This window comes from Cervus canadensis, chromosome 4 (genome assembly GCF_019320065.1).
Source record: "Cervus canadensis isolate Bull #8, Minnesota chromosome 4, ASM1932006v1, whole genome shotgun sequence".
NCBI lineage: Eukaryota > Metazoa > Chordata > Mammalia > Artiodactyla > Cervidae > Cervus > Cervus canadensis.
Window position 1 is genome coordinate 17,078,926 of NC_057389.1, and position 18,624 is coordinate 17,097,549.

At 38.9% G+C, this 18,624-nt stretch overlaps 1 protein-coding gene across 10 annotated transcripts in view; it reads left to right on the forward strand.

Annotated features, from left to right (window-relative positions):
- The window catches only part of FAM172A (family with sequence similarity 172 member A), a 395,725-nt gene that overhangs the window by 257,479 nt on the left and 119,622 nt on the right, over window positions 1-18,624 (forward strand). For 6 of the 10 annotated variants that reach the window (XM_043464656.1, XM_043464666.1, XM_043464665.1 and 3 more), the window contains one exon: window positions 3,279-3,363. In XM_043464656.1, coding sequence (XP_043320591.1) covers window positions 3,279-3,363 — 85 coding nt within the window. Of the gene's footprint in view, window positions 1-3,278; window positions 3,364-4,727; window positions 6,321-10,987; window positions 11,279-13,431; window positions 15,887-16,646; window positions 17,038-18,624 lie in introns of those variants that run through there. The other 4 variants (XM_043464662.1, XM_043464664.1, XM_043464658.1 and 1 more) reach the window with 4 other exon arrangements.

Consider the following 18,624-nt stretch of genomic DNA (forward strand, 5'->3'; position numbering starts at 1 on the left):
AAAACCTGTAAAGTCATTATTTCACAGTAAAAGACTTTTAAATGGAAAATGCTTAACTTGAGGACATCACTATATTGCCTCTTTTTTCTCTTTATCCCTCAGACCCAGAGAAACTGTAGTTACAGGATCCATCTCAGTCTGCTGGCTCTGGCCAGAGGCTTCTTTCTCTCTGCTTGTTGGTTAGAATGGGGCCGGGCTGCATCTGAGGCTCAAGCTGGCTCTGTTGGTCTCTCTAGTCCAGCATGTCTTGTTGTCCACTCAGGACGACTGAGAATAAGATGGCTGGGGTCTGGGAACGCCTCCAGCATGATTTGAGTTTAGTAGGGCTTTCCTGATGGGCTACTTCTATCATCATCCAAGACACTTCACTAGTGTTCATCTCAACTGAAGAACTGGGACAGGATGCAAACGGAGCACTGAGAAGTGGGGTAGAATAAGCATTAGAAAAGCAGTGAAAAGAAACACGTCTCAGAATAGAGAATTACATTTGATAAGATGGAATTTCAGATTGAGTTCTTATGTCATGGTGTATGTCTTTCCCATGTTTCCTTCCCTTCATATACTTCCGAGTTTGTTTACATTATTTTATTTCATTATACCCTGTCATATGGCAAACATATTTTTAGCTGGTTTTGTCCTTTTCTCTGTATGCTTTTCCCAGTGGTATAAAAATGTCGCACAAACATGAACACACCACGCTTGTACGTCAACTTATGGTATCAAACCTTTACAATCCTGTACCAGTACTTTGTCATTGCAAAGAACTTTGGGACATATTTACTTTAACTGTAGGGTGTTTATTTTCTATCCTGATTTTATGAGAAATCAAAACCTAAACATTTGACTAGATAAAAACTGAAATTTCAGAATCATAAAATGGTAAGCTGTATTTTGCTTTAAATATTTTGAGTTTAAAGGTGACCTGGATAAAATCCATTTTGTGGATTTTAAAGTCAATGATAGCAAGTTAAAAAATGATTAATCAACTGCATACTATAATGTACCATTACTGTTATTAATACTGAAAATATCCTATAATACTTACATACATGAAGTGTAAGTGAACAGTATTAAGACTGACATATCACCTGGGTTATAGCTGACTTTCATCAGATTTGGAGGTACCTCTAGGATGAATAATACTTAAAACATATACCTAATCGCTGCCTGTCTGTCAGTAGAGCTAATTGCTGTCATTGAAAAGACTAAATTGTTTAAGAATTAAGAAAAAGAGAGGAAAGAGAAAGTCATTCTTCAATGAAGCTATCTTCCAGTATCACTTCAAGCCTATTTTTAGTACCTATAGAAGTCATGATTTTTTAATTTATTAGGGGTTGTGATGAATGATAAAACAAATCGTCCATTTACATATCTTGACACTGCTTTGGAGAATACTTATTTCTTACAAGCAAGTGTCACATTGTATATAAAAGCTGGCTAATTGTGTGCTAATCTTCCGCATTATCTAGAACTCTCTGATGTGGTATTCTATCAATAGTAATATTAATTTTACTTATTTCAAATGTATGAAATATCTTCTAAGACCCTATTTCTTTTATAATTTCTTATCCCTTACATTGTATAGTTTTGCATTCAGCTGCTAATTAAGATTAGGAGTGCAAATTATAGAATACATATCCACTTTAAACCATCAAGCTTTTGTAATACATGCAAATAGTAATATTTTACCCATTTTAAGCGTAAAAAGAAAGAAAACATTTAAGAACATTACTAGATGTTGTGTTTGTTTTCATGTTTTTTTTTTTCCCACACAGTTCAGTAGTTTCATTGATCTACTGTTTCTTACAAAAATCTGCCATGCTTTGTGAATTTCACTTTCTAATCTCAGACAGCAACCCTTCCTTTATGTTATTCCTGCTCTCCCTGGTCCCAGAACAGTAGGGTTGCCTTGACAAATCTATTCAAAAGCCATTCCTCGGCCTTTATTGGTGGGGACTGGGGCCTTTGAAATTCTCTCCTCACTGCAACACAGCTGACATCTTCTTCCAGACAGAATGAATTAAGGAAATACAATAAGACACTTGATCTACCAGTCAAGGATCTTTCCACAGTGAGGTCGGACTCCATGGTGCACAACCAGGACAGCAAACATCTAAATACACACAGCACATGCTTGTTTATGAGAATAGCAATCAGCGATTTTTCCGACATGATTGATAGGATGATTTCTTTTAAAATAAAGTCTGCCTGGAAAGTCATTGTGTGTGTGTGTGTGTCTGTGTGTGTGTGTGTGTGTGTGTGTGTGTGCTGGAAATTTTTTTAAAGCCATATAAGGTTAATCACAGTTTTTAAACCATACTTCAAATGTTGTTGTTGTCTGCGTGCGTGCTCAGTCATATCCGACTCTTTGCGACCCCGTGGATTATAAACCACCAGACTCCTCTGTTCATGGAATCTTCCAGGCAAAGATACTGGAGTGGATTGTCATTTCCTTCTCCAGGAATATTCCCAACCTGGAACTGAACCCATGTCTCCTGCATTTGCAGGCGGAATCTTTACCACTGTACCACCTGGGAAGCCCCCAGACTTTAAATATACACTTAAAATGTATAGAAGGAATATAGATTATTTCCATTTCATCTAAGTTGTAAATCATCATCTTAGAGGTTTGTCTTCAATACTGAAGGTTTTGTGTCCTCAGAGCTACAGTTCACCTGACTTGTTTCTTTTGATCTGTTTGATATAGCCTTCACTGTACCAAGTTGAAATAAAAATTAAAAGATTTTATATTTATATGGGCCATTTTGAGGATTAGTTGCAAAATTTATTTCCTCTAGTATTACAGAGACAAAGAATATAGTTTTAAAATAATGCTGTTTTTTACATGTTCAAGTTAATATTTATTTTCATCTAAAAACTAAAACTAGACACCCTTTTCAATTTCCTTTAATTAAAATACTAGACTTCTTTTATAAGTATATTGCATCATGGTTCACAGAAGGTTACATGTCTTCTTAATATCAGGACAGATAATTTGCTAAATTGTAGAAGATAAACTTTTTTCCACTTTTTTTGAAAAAAGTTTAATTACTGACTGCTTACATAAGAGGATTTCTTACAGTATATAAAGGTAGAGTTGACTGTATTGATTGTTGATTGTATTGGATAGATTGTATTGGACACAATCAATTGTTGATTGTATTGGATGGTTTGTATCCAATTGTTGGTTGTCTTGGATAGATTAATCTCTGTAGCCTAACAAGTTGGCCTTGCCCTAAATTGTGTTTCAACAGAACATTGTCTCTATTACATTGCAGAACTGTTGTAACTGGGTCTCTAGCTCAGAACCCTTAGACACGTCAGTGGAGTCCATGCTGCCTGACTGTCCCCGAGTCTCAGCAGGTATGTCTTTGATGAGAGATGTATAGAATGCTTTTAAGGTGAAAAAATATGCTCATGAAATGTGGTATTCTATTTTGTGAATTAAGCATATTGTTCTGCCTTGAATCTGAATGAATTATTGGTAACATATGGCATGGGGCTGACACACTACCCAAAATGCATTAAGTGGTTGAAGATGCTTACCAACAAACCCAGTGAAGAATAGATGAAAACAACTTGAGAGTAATATAGACAGTTGCTGTTGAAGCCTAGGGAGACAAGATGTACAATTAAAACCTAAGTAAAACAAGGACTGGATAGCCATACAGCATCTCAATAGTATTTGTCTCCGATTAATGACCAACTCAGTGATCCAGTAGGAAGTCAAGCCTATGAGTTCAGAGAAGATTGCTGTGGCCTAGAGTCTAGAGACGTTTTTCATGTCAAAGCTTTTGGTTAGACCTTTTGTGTTAGATAGGACTTGGATCATAGGAAGACGTGCAGGCTGATACTCTGGACAGAAGAAAACACCAATGAAGGAGGAAGGGCTGGGTGAATCAGAAGATGTCCATTTCATGGGGAACTATGAACAGGCGAGACCAGCCTTTCCACTGAAAGAAAAGAGGGGGCGGGCTGAGCACCCGAGGGAGCAAGTGGACTCCACACAGTTTGAGGTTGGTGTTGACTTCCAGCCTGAAAGGTTTGTGCTTCAGTCCCTCATCTCTAGGTCAGAAGAAAGAGTGACATTTCTCATTGCTTTCTGGTTTGGGCTTTCGCAGTTTTTATGATAAACGCAAAGTGAGCAGTAGTGTCTGATTATGATACAGAACAGAAATGGGTTTGCTGGTCATAGGTGCCAGAGAATGAGCAGAAGTTTTGAACACGTTACTCATTCGCTTAGTCGTGTCCGACTCTTTGCAGCCCCATGAACTGCAGCACACCAGGCTTCCCTGTCCTTCAGTGTCTCCCGGAGTTAGCTCAAAATGATGTCCATTGAGTCAGTGATGCTGTCTAACCATCTAATCCTCTGCCGGCCTCTTCTCCTCTTGAACTGCTCCGTTTAACAACCATAGGAGATAGCTAATCGCAAAGTACTTAAAGTTGCATACATGTTTATGTATTTGAAGGAAATAATTTGGAGAACAGTTCAGCTACTAGGTTAAGAATTCTTATGATAACTAAATTTTACCATCATTAATACCTAAAGTTGAACTGAGCTTCACTATTAGTATAACTAAACTTTCCAGGTATATCATTCAGGGTTCAGTCAGAGAAACAGACTAGTAGGAGATATATATGCCACAGGGTGTGTGTGTATGTGTGTGTGTGTGTGTGTGTGTGTGTGCACGTGTGCATTAATTACAATATATTCTCTTTATTATCAGTGGTTATATTTTGTGAAGTCTCTGAGAACACTGAATCAGCGAATACTGAATCATTACTCCTAAGGAAAATGCAGGATTAGGTTTGGAAGCTTCTGGTCACAACGTTTTCATCAACCAGTCAATGTATATAACTTTTGTTTTATGAGTGTTTCTGTTTGAAGATGCCTTATTTAATATATAGATGACTCACTAACATTGAACTCACAGTCCATGGCACTAACTCATGCCCGAATAGGACTTACTTTCTGCATAAGATACATCGTTATCTTAACACTTCAGCATGTACTTGGACACCATTTCAGAGAACAAAATCATCAACAAAAGCACAGCAATGTGAAAAACAGGGCGCTAAGTAGTCTACAGGATAATTGTTTATAGTACAAAACTGGATCAAGAATTCAAAGCATGACCTTGTTTGACCTTAGTTACGAATATGCCTGTTGAGCAACTCAAATTTTTCTTTTACCACTTTCCACATGTGCATGTCCACAAATAACAAAACACCATGAGTATTGATTACAAATAAATTTTAATTAGTAGGTGAATTCGGAAATACGGAATCCACAAATAATGAGGATAGACTGTAGACAGTAAAGGATTTGTTATAGAGATTTGACCTAGGACTGGATCAGATTTGATTGAGCAGTATCTATCAGAATGTCACCTTTACTTGTGATGCTAGAGCTGAGTCTACAGAGCAGACAGCTGTTAAAGGAAGATATTATATAAAGGGGTGAAGAGCAGGATGAGCTGAAACCCATAACCCTGAGCTGGAGCCCACAAGGATGGACTTTGTTCCGTGCCAGTTCTTGTCCGTGTCCGTGTCCTTGGTGGTGTGGCTTCCTGAAGAGGCCAGTGCCCTTTGTCATGAAGCTAATCACCGAGTGAGCCAGCAGATAAACAGTGTGTGTCAGCTTGAAATGGCTGCTGCTTCACTTTAACCCCCCAGATTTCCGACAGAAGTCTCCCTTTGTACCAGCCTAAACAGAGATGTACAGTTTGAAAAGGAATTCTGGGAATCATAGCTCAACCTAGCCAAAGTGCCTCACTGCAGAACCTCCACAGTGCACCCCTTGGCACTCATATACATCTCCTTAAACCAGACACTCTTCAAACAAAGACATTAAAGCAGTCTTGCTTCCACCTAACATGATATAACTACCCTATGTACAACTGAATACGTGCTAAAAGAGAGGATACAATGCCCTTTTTTTGTCCTTGAATGACGTTCATTCTTCTCATCTTTGATATCCTGTAATTTAATACTGAGAGATAAAGCTAATTACTATTGACACGTCTTACATGAGATGATAAGGAATAAGGCAGAAGAAAACAAAAAATATTTCCTATATATATTCACATCAAAATAGGGAGGAAATGCTCATAACCATTACCTTCTTCATTTTTTTGCAACTGGTCATGTAGCAGGTATGTATAACTACCTTCATTCCATATTCTCTTTGCTTTTAGCAAGCACCTCAACTGGTCATGATCCCTTGCCCGATGGGATGCCCCGTATCTTCATTCCTGAAGGGTGTGAGCTATTAGCAGTCCTGCAGGAGTTACATTACTGTAGTTTTCTGTTGACATTAATCACAGACAGTGTTCAATATTAACACATGTCCTGGAGGATTTCCTTCATTGCAGACATACTCCTATTTACTGCCATTGTGTAGCAGCAACTCAGGTTTTCCTTAGTGATCAGGATTAGTGCCCCTAGCCAATATAGTAGCACTCTCCATTGCTTGTTCGTCCAGTGGTATAAGATAGCAGTTTCACTTTCAGTTCAGTGGAGTCATTGTTGTGATACCTTATGGAAGCATTCCTCCCGATGCAACCTTTAGACCAACGGAGCCTACAGTCATGGGAATGGGAAGCAGTAGTTTTGCTAGTAGACACCAAGGGTAATGAGGAGAGAAGAGAAGCCAGCCCCAGTTCTGCTCCTCACTCCTAGATATGATATCAGAAATCTCACAGGCCCCATAACTGAGTGTTCAAAAAGTCATCCCAGCATCCTCTCCAGCCCGCTGCTTAAGGATAATGGGGAACGTGGTAAGACCCGTGACTCTTGGCAAACCTCGGGCCCTTTCTCATCCTCTTGCCTGCTCCCCCTGATGGAAGCCAGCTGCCACGTTGTGAGCGCTCACGCAGAGGCCCACATGGCACGGAATCCGTGTCTCTGGCCGAGAGCCAGCGCGGCTCTAACGTCTGCCAACAGCCACGTGAGTGACCCTGGGAGAGGATCTGAGCCTTGAGATGACACCAGCCTCAGCCAGCGCTCTCACTGTGGCCTTGTGAGAAACCCAGAGCCAGTCGTCCACCTCAGGCACCCTCAGATCCAGGCCCAGCAGACGCTGTTATCGTCATAAGCCGTGAATTTGGGGGCCGCTTTGTTCCACGGCAGTAGGTAGAACAACAGGCTTAACTTCAACTCTGCTGGTTGTTCAAGCCTAAGTGGAAAGAAACCGTAACTTTTTTTGAGCCTCAAGCTTTGCTTCTCTGACATGTTAGAGTTTAAGAGCAGCTCTTTCAAAAAAGACACTCTAAAGCTCTGTGAAGACAATTCGTTCCAACCCCTGCTCCTCCACTACCTCATTAGACTTTGCTGTACAGTTTACCAGAGATAGATAGCCTCTTTATCACGCTCATTGGATCTTATACTAAGTCGTCAGCTCTTGTCTGAGCTTATACTTAAGCTTATACTATTCAGCTCTTCTCTGATCAAATTTTTCTTAGAACAGAGCTTGCTGCTTTCCATAACCTTCTATTTCCTGTGGGTTTTTATTCCAACAAATGTGACTTAAATCAGAAGGCGATTTCACATGCACTCCACAGCATTTACAGTTATCGCCCACTTTCTGAAAGCTTCCTTTATGCCTCTTCACTTTTACAAAAGACCTGCGTTAGTACCTGTTTTCAGTAACAGAAAGAAAGCTAAAGAGGATTTTTGCTTTCAGGAAGAAAGGCAAAAGCAAAAAATAGCATTTGTTTTCAGGGAGCCATCATAGAGGCAGCAAGTACCCTGAGCTTCAAGTGTGGGACCACCACGGTCCTTCCCTGGGAACTACACTCCAAACCCCAGCATCACACTGTCATAGCTCTGAACTGTGCCTGTGAGCATCTGTGCCTTATCTCAAATTATTTTGGGGCACTCGTTTGCAAAATGTGCCCTAAGGTGGTCGCTGCTTCACTTTACATCATTTGGACTTACAAAAGTAAGGAGTTACGAAAGTATGAGTTACCCTACGTTCAGATAGTTGGAAGCACACGTATCCATTTATTCCTCAAATTCATTGAGCACTTATGTTCCAGGTACGTTCTGGAAGCTGGAACATAGCAGTGTCTCCAGCTATGCAGATAGTATAATGTCCTGCTCTGTCCCTAGGACATAGCAGATAGTGTAATTAATATCTTTCCCCCCACCCCAAAAAGGGTTTTTAAAAAAACACTGTTTCCAGGCCCTCTGCTGCTTTGAACCTGGCATCAGCACTGCATGTGTACTCAGTTGCTCAGCTGTGTCTGACTCTTTGCGACCTCAGGGACTACAGTCCACCAGGCTCCTCTGTGCATGGGATTCTCCAGACAAGAATACTAGAGGGGGTTGCAGTTTCTTCCTTCAGGGATCTTCCCAACCCAGGGATTGAACCCACATCTCCTGCATTGGCAGGCGGATTCCTTACCACTGAGCCACCTGGGAAGTTCAGTTCAGTCGCTCAGTCGTGTCTGACTCTGTGTGACCCCATGAATCACAGCACGCCAGGCCTCCCTGTCCATCACCAACTCCCGGAGTCCACCCAAACCCATGTCCATCGAGTCGGTGATGCCATCCAACCATCTCATCCTCTGTCGTCCCCTTCTCTTCCTGCCCTCAATCTTTCCCAGCATCAGGGTCTTTTCTAGTGAGTCAGCTCTTTGCATCAGGTGGCCAAAGTATTGGAGTCTCAGCTTCAACATCAGTTCTTCCAATGGACACCCAGCGCTGATCTCCTTTAGGATGGACTGGTTGGATCTCCTTGTAGTCCAAGGGACTCTCAAGAGTCTTCTCCAACATCACAGTTCAAAAGCATCAATTCTTCGGTGCTCAGCTTTCTTCACAGTCCAACTCTCACATCCATACATGACCAGTGGAAAAACCATAGCCTTGACTAGGTGGACCTTTGTTGGCAAAGTAATGTCTTTGCTTTTTAATATGCTGTCTATGTTGGTTGTAACTTTCTTTTCAAGGAGTAAGGGTCTTTTAATTTCATGGCTGCAGTCACCATCTGCAGTGATTTTGGAGCCCAGAAAAATAAAGTCAGCCACGTTTCCCCATCTAGAAAGACCAGGCATCAACATTAGTTTGCATCAAATGAGAGAAGACTTAGGGCCAGTACCCCCAGAATTTTCCATACCTGCTTAGAAAAATTGAATGGGTTTTCTGTCAAGATCAGCAGTTTTACTCAAAGAGTCCTTAAAAGATGTTGAACATTTTTATGACATGATAATAGTGGAATTTTAAAGATTAATTTAGTAAGTGAATAAAAGATAGGAGCGAGAAGCCAGCAGCAATGGACTCAGCAGGATGTGAGTGTAAAGCCGGTGTGCACGGGTGAAGTAGTGGCAGTGGGAACAGAGCGGGTAAGAGAGCGATGATTCCGGGAGAATCTGCGCTCCTTGTTGTCAAACGGGTCAAATACGGAAGCTGTGGGGAGGAGGGCGACATTGATAAGCTCCAATGAAAAGTAACTGGGATAATGAAAATATCACTACCAGAAGCACCAGGGAGCTTGAGGGAGACATCAGTTATGGATAAGAAATGATGAAATTGCCTTATGACCTACTTAATTGAGGTAATGATAGTGGAGGTGATGACAGGAAATTCAACTAGAAATGGCAAATGTTGTTTAAGCACCTTTGAAACACTTGGAACTCTGATTAATAACCCTGTTACTGTAATGGTAAGATTACTTGAAGTTTTCAGTGTGTACTGACCACAAGTTAGATGGATGTCCAGACTATCCATTCAGTTCAGTGAAGCCTTTCTTACCCCCAGATTTCTAACTTACGAAGTTTTATAGCAATATGCTTTTCATCTTTTGGCTAGAAGTTTCATGGTCAAAGCAATGAAACTACCTGTAAAAATACATACTCATCTAATACTGTATTTTTTCCTTTATTACCAAATATGTTTCCCTTTACCCAAAAAATAGACTTAATGCTCATAATAGCTCCATTTTATGAATGTTGTTTACCTATGCATATATATTTTAAAAACAGGTACAGTAAAATTTTTTAATTGTACTTAAAATATCACTGATAATTATTTTCAGTACAGTCATATTGTTTTTATTTTCCTTTGGAAAGCAAATGTGCTTGACAACTCTACACTTAAGAATTGACAGTAGTATATCTTATACTTAAAGTGAAGTCTAACTTTTCAGTTATTATAACATATAGTGAATGGTGGATATTTGAGGGATCTTGAATATGTACCAAGTGACTGGTTCCCTCACTTTTTTATATTACTAGTATTTCTTACTGGTAAAAATGAGCCCATTGGAAACATTGTTATTCAAAGAAACAAATTGTTTATAGGACATATGTTTATTGTATAGCCCACATTTTGGTTGTTTACATTTGTTATAAAATGACAGCAGCAAATATCTGCCTTAATTATCATGTATAAATATTATGAAATGTTACAACAACAATTTTTTAATATCTGCAAGGATAGTTTAAGTTCTTTAAGAGGAAGGTACTGTGAAAATATAATATAGCTATATATTTTCATTAGTCACTTCAGAATTCAAGGTTGTCATTTATTTAAAAAACAATTGATTATTTTATTCCTGTAGGAATGGAAAAAGCATTTGCAGAAATATTTTCCCTTTCATTCTCCTGTCTTCATTCTTATTTTTAAGCAAAAAATAACTTAGTTATTCATGTTTTCCTGTGTTCTCTGTGATATTGATAAGGGTCACGAAACCATAGTCACAGAAAGATAGAAAATATAATGAAGCAATCAAAAGGAAGACTAATAGTCAAAAAGACAAATATTCAGTAGAACACAGAAATCAGGAAACAAAAAGCTAAAAGAAACTAGGGTAGCAGTAAAAGATGAAATTAGAAATGATCTTATATGGTGTGTTGCTTGCCAAAAATAGCTAGTATAATTTTTGACTATGCATGAGGAGACATTCTTCCAGGTGAAAGGACAGCAAAGCAGAAATGTTTGAAAGCAGACCAGGTTTCAGAGCACGGTATCTCCTGACTTCTTACAGGTCTAGACACAGCTTGCTTCAGCTGGCCCACGACTGACAGGCCACTCTTTGCCAGGTGGTTCTAACTGGACCTCAGCATAAGAAAACACTGCTGCCAAGCCTGCACACTCTCAGCTCCCTCTGAGAGTGCTCCCCTCCTGCCTCTGTGGGTGCCTGCTTTCTGTCCCCACGCATTCATTCATCAAGAGTTCACCACGGACCAAGCACTGCTCCAGGCGCCAGGACACAGCAGTGAGTTACAGTAGATGATAGTCCTGACATGGAGCTTACATTCTAGTAGCGAAGACAGACAGTAATAAAAGAATAAATAAAGAGAGTATATATATTAGATGGGCTTCCCAGGTGGCACAATGGTGAACAATCTGCCTGCCAGTGCAGGAGACACAGGTTCCATCCCTGGGTCGGGAAGATCCCCTGGAGAAGGGAATGAAAACCCACTCCAGTATTTTTGCGTGGAGAATTCCACGGACAGAGGAGCCTGGCGGGCTGCAGTCCATGGGGTCGCGAAGAGTTGGACACAGCTGAGTGACTGAGCACACACGTATATGTTAGATGGTGGTCATTGGTAGGAGGAATAGAAAACAAGATGAAAAGACCCGCGGTGTATGTACATGGAGGGGAAGATTTGAATTGTTAGGAAGGTGGCCAGGGATGGCCTCTTTGAGAAGATGACACTTCCAGAACATTCTTTCCAGTCCTAATCTTCTGCCTTTCCTCTCTGATAAAGACAGTGCATATTTTCCTGTCTATTTAATAACTTTAGAGATCCTTTCCCTAGATTTTGGGATATCTACCGAGCTAATGAAATCATTGAAATCATTGCTCGTATACCCTCACGGCAGTCTCTTGCTCTGAGTTCTTGAAAACCTGACGTTCTCATCAGGTTCCTTTATCAGTCTTCTGAGGTTTATGGTAACCATAAAGCACAGTTATCAGAAAGTTATTAAAGTTATCCCACTCTGCCTTAAGCAATGCATACAGAAAGGTGTCACATCTGTATGGCATTCTGGGGGTTGACAGACAGTGGTCACCCTCCTGACTGAGCTCACACCTGAAGGGTGAAAGGATCAGTATTTCCATGTACCTGTGAGCCTTTTGTGCCAGGCACACAGAATGGAAAGCTTTTACCACCCACCATTAAGGAAATACCTGAACCCAGATTCATTAAAACTGTATGGTCTAGATGTCTGATTCTTGTCCATATATTCCCTCCGCAAACTTGTATCCATCTCATTTGTTCTCACCCATGTCATGGCTTGAGATAGCCTTTATTTATTACTTCAGCTTACTTAGAACAGTAGATATAAACCTAAGTACCTCAAAATTTAGAAAGGTAACAGTATATAAATGGTAAAAAAGGAAGAAGAAGTAAAGGGTGAGGGGGAAAGAACCATAGTGGATGTCTTAAGAGATTAGAATTAAGCTTGAAGACTTACTGTATTTAGATGATCCTGTCTTATTCTAGATGTTGAAGGGGACCATTAAATAACATGTTACCCGTCAAACCCCATTTCCCTGCTGGAACAGGGCGTAGAAGATTAGCAATTTCTAGGTGAATTTGAACTGTAGAAAACCTGCTAATGAAACCCCAATATTTCTTTGCTTAGATGATCCAGACTATTTACACTGACTTAAATTACTGAATATTTGCTAAATATTCACTTCACTTTATTGCCGAAAATATGTGTTGAGGAAATGACACTAAGGAGTTCTGTCTTTTCTTTGTTAGTGACTAATCACTTCCTTCTAAAGATAGCAATGAAAAGTCAACCGTAATTGCTTCTAGAATGTGGTATCATTCCGAATGTGTGGATGCACTGAGTTGTCTAATATGTTTTTAGACATAGCTCAAATTAAGTAGGTTTTTGAAAAATCTATACTTTGTCTTGTAAACTGCCTTTAAAATTCAAGACATACTAGCACATATGATACTGTTCCACTTTTGACTACTTGTACTGCTTAAGAATTCTAGCACTCTGCTTCCTTCCATTCAAAGGCTATACATTCTAATTCTTTAAGTGATGTTTTCATTAACTAAATAGCACTTTTCAGGCAGTTTTTGTTCTTTACTGTGGAATTTGCCTTATAGCTGTTATTCATAGGTTGGTTTCCTTATTCATTGTTCTATGCTACCTTATAATTATTAGTTAATATTAGGGATGAGTGTTCTAAAAGTTGACCCTAGAAGTTCTTGTGTTTTCAGTGAATCATTCATTGTAATTAGCTGAAATCTGAAACTTTGGGAAAATAACTGATTAGTGAATCATTTTAAATAATATAAATAAATGTATAAATATATATATGCACACTTAATCAGGTCCAGTATTATCCTGTGACTTTGGCTTTTTCAGTTTTCAAGTAATCACAGTGAATATAAGTAGTTTCACTCCAGAAATCTCACTTTAAAAAAAAAATTAAAAATAGCCACCATTTTTTTTTTACAGCTTTCTGACCCAATTTGTGAAAAATTCATCAAAGAATCTGGCAGTAAAGGTGACAAGTCTCCTTTTACTGAGCTAACTTTTCCCTTAAAAGATAAAAAGATTTTAACTAATTATTTTGGAATGCTTGTGGATAAATAACCAAATAATATGAATTTATATCTGTACTTGAAACTTGTGTAAGTTGTAAATTAATCTGTGAGAGAGAATGTTTTTACAAGTCCCTGCAACGGTGTCTCGTGGGCCTTAGTGCTATGTCCCCTAATTGCTGGAAAAGTAAGTTGGGACCAGTGATGTCTAAGACGGAAATCTTCATCCTTTTACCGTGTGTTAAGCATTGATGTCCCCTGCATGGCTGTCTGTGTTTCTCTTGTCCTCTTTTTCTCCTCCCCTCTGTCATCTGTCTGAGTCACTGCTCTGCATGGTCACGCTGGGTCTGCATATCACCTCAAACTCTTTCTCTGTCGTCTGGTTTAGTCCCCGTGGGTGTCTCTTATAATTTCTGTCTTCTGTGTCTCCCTGGCTTCAGTCTCCCCCACCCAGAGACTCTTTTTCCTCAGCCTGTGGAATCTCATCTGGCCCAGCCCACCGTCTCTGCCTGCCCCTTCCTGACCTGAGTGTTTTCCCCAGGTCCACTGCCCTTCACCTTCTCTTTGACCAACCATGCGATAAGGCCCTCCCATCTCCACCCTTCCTGCCTGCCTGCTCTGTCTTGTCACAGACAGACATCAAGTCACCAGCAGTAAATCTGTCTACTGGCAGAAATACACCCCCCACCAAACATACCCCTTCAGAGAAACTACATTGCTTTCTAGTAGTGTGATTCAGAACTTCAAAATTAAATGTACTCTGTTACTGAAAAGAAAATTCAAAGTGAATGTTAGGCACCAGAGATAGGTAAAAAAAACCTAAGATGTTCTATGTTATCAGCACTTTAAATCAGGGCTATTTTTTTTTATGTTTTTGTTTCATCATAGTTCTTAAACTATAGTCCTTCTTTAAAGGAAAATAGTCCTGTTTAATGAAAAATCTTTGAAAGATAATTTGATCAGTGACTCCAGATTTAGGTATTAATACTGATTTAACTGATATATGATATCTAAATATTCTTTGAGAATTGGTTGTAATATTTCCACCCTTATTATCTCTATCGTAATGTCCCCTTCAACCATACATATTTCACCCCAAGTATTTAATACGTCCTACCAATTGAGACATCATGTACCAGCTAGTTTATACATGTTTTGAATAATCTTACGGTACAACCCTTGACAAAATTCAGTTGTTTTATATGATTTCTTAATTTCTAAAGTATTACAGAAGTTACTTGTTTAAAATTGAAGCAAATAAACATATACTTCATTTTAAACTTTGTTTATAGTGATGATCTTTAAAAATGAGACTTGTGTAAGAGACGATAAATTGAAATTTTCTAATAATCTTCTAAAATCAATAGTGGCTTAGAGATTCTTTTGTTTTTAGCTAGTTTCAGACATTTTAAAAGAGCAAAGGGAATTTTTTATTTTAAATAAATGGCCTTCAAAGAAATTTAGAGTCTAAATGGAACCACACCTTTCCTGCTTACTTTCTAGAAGAAAAGTAATTAAATTTAAAATAAGACATTGTTAATTTAAGGCCACAGATACAAATGGTTAAACATAACCAATATGTGGGAAAGCTATTTGTGGAACTACATGATATGTGGGTTGAATTTTATAATAAAAAGTATAGTTTTCCATAACCATTGTAGTTTAGATTTTTACAGCACTTCTCTTTTGAAGTATTAATCCCTCAGCATTATTTGGTTTTGCTTTTCTTCAGAAATAATATCAAGCATGCAAAATCAACACAGGCAACAAAACTTAAATTTTAGAAAAGCCAAACTTAATTTTTTTTACCAGTTAGTTATTGATTTAATTATTTCCCCCTAAAATTAGAGCCTAATTCCATGTCTTACTTCAACTATGAGTTATTCTTGCTTCTCTTGGGGTAAGAAACTAACTGTAAATATTCACTCCTTAATTCTGCAAAGATTTTTTGAGCACTTAATGGGTACTCGGCACTAGTCTAGACTCTAAAGATCGCTGTATATGACTCTTGCCCCTCAAGGAACTCATAGACTCCTAGGAAAAAAAAGCCTTTTGCTTACTGCAGGGATTCTTTTTGTTCCTAATCAGAAGTTGATCGTGGAAATATGTGAGGTGGAGAGGAAGGTTAAGGACTTAGGAACTCCTTCAGGATCCCAAGAGTAAATCTTAGTTCCGTGACACCCTCCTTTATTAAATGGTAAGCCCACAAGTATCTAAGACCTACAGCATCTTTTCAAAGTGTCTGTCTTTCACCATTGAGGGTGATGCTTGCTGTGGGTTTGTCATATAAAGCTTTTATTATGTTGAGGTATGTTCCTTCTATTCCTGCTTTCTGGAGAGTTTTAATCATAAATGGGTGTTGAATTTTGTCAAAGGCTTTCTCTGCATCTATTGAGATAATCATATGGTTTTTATCTTTCAATTTGTTAATGTGGTGTATTACATTGATTGATTTGCAGATATTTAAGAATCCTTGCATTCCTGGGATAAAGCCCACTTGGTCATGGTGTATGATTTTTTTAATATGTTGTTGGATTCTGTCTGCTAGAATTTTGTTAAGGATTCTATCTTTCTTCCCTGCTATTATGAGACCCTGACTTTGGCTCTGTGTTTCAAATGGATGTGTTATTTGTCATTTCAAAATTCTTTAGTGGTGGTATCAGTATTTATGAAGAAGAGCTTTGGATTTAACATGTGTGTGAGAAATTTGTATTCTCCCAGATGTGTGGAGAATCAATTCTATTTCATGGCCAGATGAAGATCTACAGTCATACTGTCTATAAAGTGAAGATCGTACTATCGGGTTATGGCCAGAATTAAGTAAAATAATCTTTCCAGGACTGTTCAAATAGTACCTGACACATAGTCACTACTCAATGAATGCATGGTGTCCTCACTTTGCGTGGTTCAAATACACACAAATTTCAGTTACCATAGTTTAGTGAAATAACACCAAACCCCCAAAATAAGGTTCAGAATTTCACTTACCATAATCTATTAACTATTAATAATTGCATTAAGTACAAATATAGATGCAAATAACAGATGCACATCATGGTCCATTCCCAATCGTATCACTTTTTAAAGAAAAATCCGTCACTGACTGAGCACTGCATATCTGTTATTCAGTTCATACACAGTAGCACTCTCTGTATTTACAAAAACGGATGGTCAGAAGAGAGATCCGGCCAACGGAGATGAAAGTGAAGCAAAGACATAAAATGCTGGAAGTGCAATTGGAAAGCACTGTAACGAAAAGATGAAGATGTCCCAGAGGAAGTGATCCTGGCAGAGAAACACTTCACATCAAATGAACCCTCAGAGATATTTCATGACATTGGAAGAGTGAAGGATAAAATGTTGGAAGCTGCTCCACACTCGGAGTGTGACAGTTCGCCAAGGCACAGAAAAGATTTGCTTGAACTGTATAAGTTAGGTGACAAGGAAGAAAACACTATTCAGACTTACAGACTACTCTTAGTAAGTTTTTATACAAAGGAATAAAGTATCTTAATTGTCAGTGTTTTAATGTTTTTGAGATGCAATGTATTAAGTACAATGTCTTACTCTTTTTTTTTTATTCCCCTACCCTATTGATTTTTAGCTGACAGGAAGAGGATTTTTAGTGTTATGACAAAAAAAAAATTCAAAGATTATGGAACAATCACAGTTTTGTTTTGTTTTGTTTTTCATTGATTATTGTGATCACTTTGCCTGGTTTCAGAGGATTTTTAGTGTTATGACAAAAAAAGCATTCAAAGATTATGAAACAACTACAGGGTTTTTTTTTCCATTGATGATTATCACTTTGCCTGGTTTCAGAGGAATTTTAGTGTTATGACAAAAAAAAATTCAAAGATTATGGAACAACCACAGTTTTTTTGTTTTCATTGATTATTATGATCACTTTGCCTGGTTTCAGCTTGTCTGGTCCTCTGTGTAGTCCCACAGTACTGTGCAAAAGCAAGAACTTCCTATTGTTATTAGAAATGATTTTATCCAACAATTAAGTACAGTAGTTTTAGAAAAGTTGTTCTTTACTCTCCAGTATTTGAGAATTAAAGCTTTCTATCATTTCTCTCCTGCTCCCGTCCTTCTGTTTCCTAGATTATCTAAGTCCTGACTCTGGTCATGTTTCACCATGACTCTCAAAACTTCCCAGCACATCCTATACACAACTACAGTCTTTTTTAAACGTCTCCATTTTCCGACTCTTCAGCATCCTCCCTATTTCTTCACTCTTCTAATCTATTTCCATTTCATGCTGACCTTTCCCTTTCCTCTCCTCCCCGCTAGGCACTGTATTCTGTAGTTCCCCTGAAAGCCCGTCGGTTCTTTAACACACTGCCCTCCTTTCAGACCACGGCTGCCCCGTCTGTGCTGTGCTTAGCCGCTCAGTCGTGTCCGACTCCTTGCGATCCCATGGACTGTAGCCCGCCAGGCTTCTCTGTCCATGGGATTCTCCATGCAAGAATGCTGGAGTGGGGTGCCATTTCCTTCTCCAGGGGATCTTCCCCACCCAGGAATCGAACCCGGGTCTCCTGCATTGCAGGCAGGCTCTTTACCGATTGAGCTACGAGGTAAGCCCTGCCCTAGAACATACCCTTATGAGAAGCGTCTATAAATTCATTGGTTTCTTCTTTGTGCTTCATCTGCGTTTGTGTCAATCATGAAAGACAAAAGTCTTTCTTGAATTTACATTATTACAAGAAATTCTACCGTTCTGTTTGGTTTCTTAGGGAGATTTCAGGGACATTCAGAGAGGCCCTGAGCTTACGATGGTAATGGCACCAAAGTCAATCAATTTGGAATCTCCTTAAGAAAAAAGAAATTTTCGCAGCACCTGAAAGAGTTGAGTCCTGTAAACAAATTCCCTTCTACTTCTCACTCACTCCTCTGAGCCCATGTCACAACCTGAATTACTGGTTTCATTGTTCATAAGCCGTCATTTGTTAGGTGTATTTTGCTGTGCAGTGTAAGAGAATGTTTATTCTCTAAACAAGTTATGTGCATGCTCAGTTGCTTCAGCTGTGTTCGACCCTTTGCGACCCCATGAACCCAGAAGGCTCCTCTGTCCGTGAGATTTTCCCAACAAGAATGCTGGAGT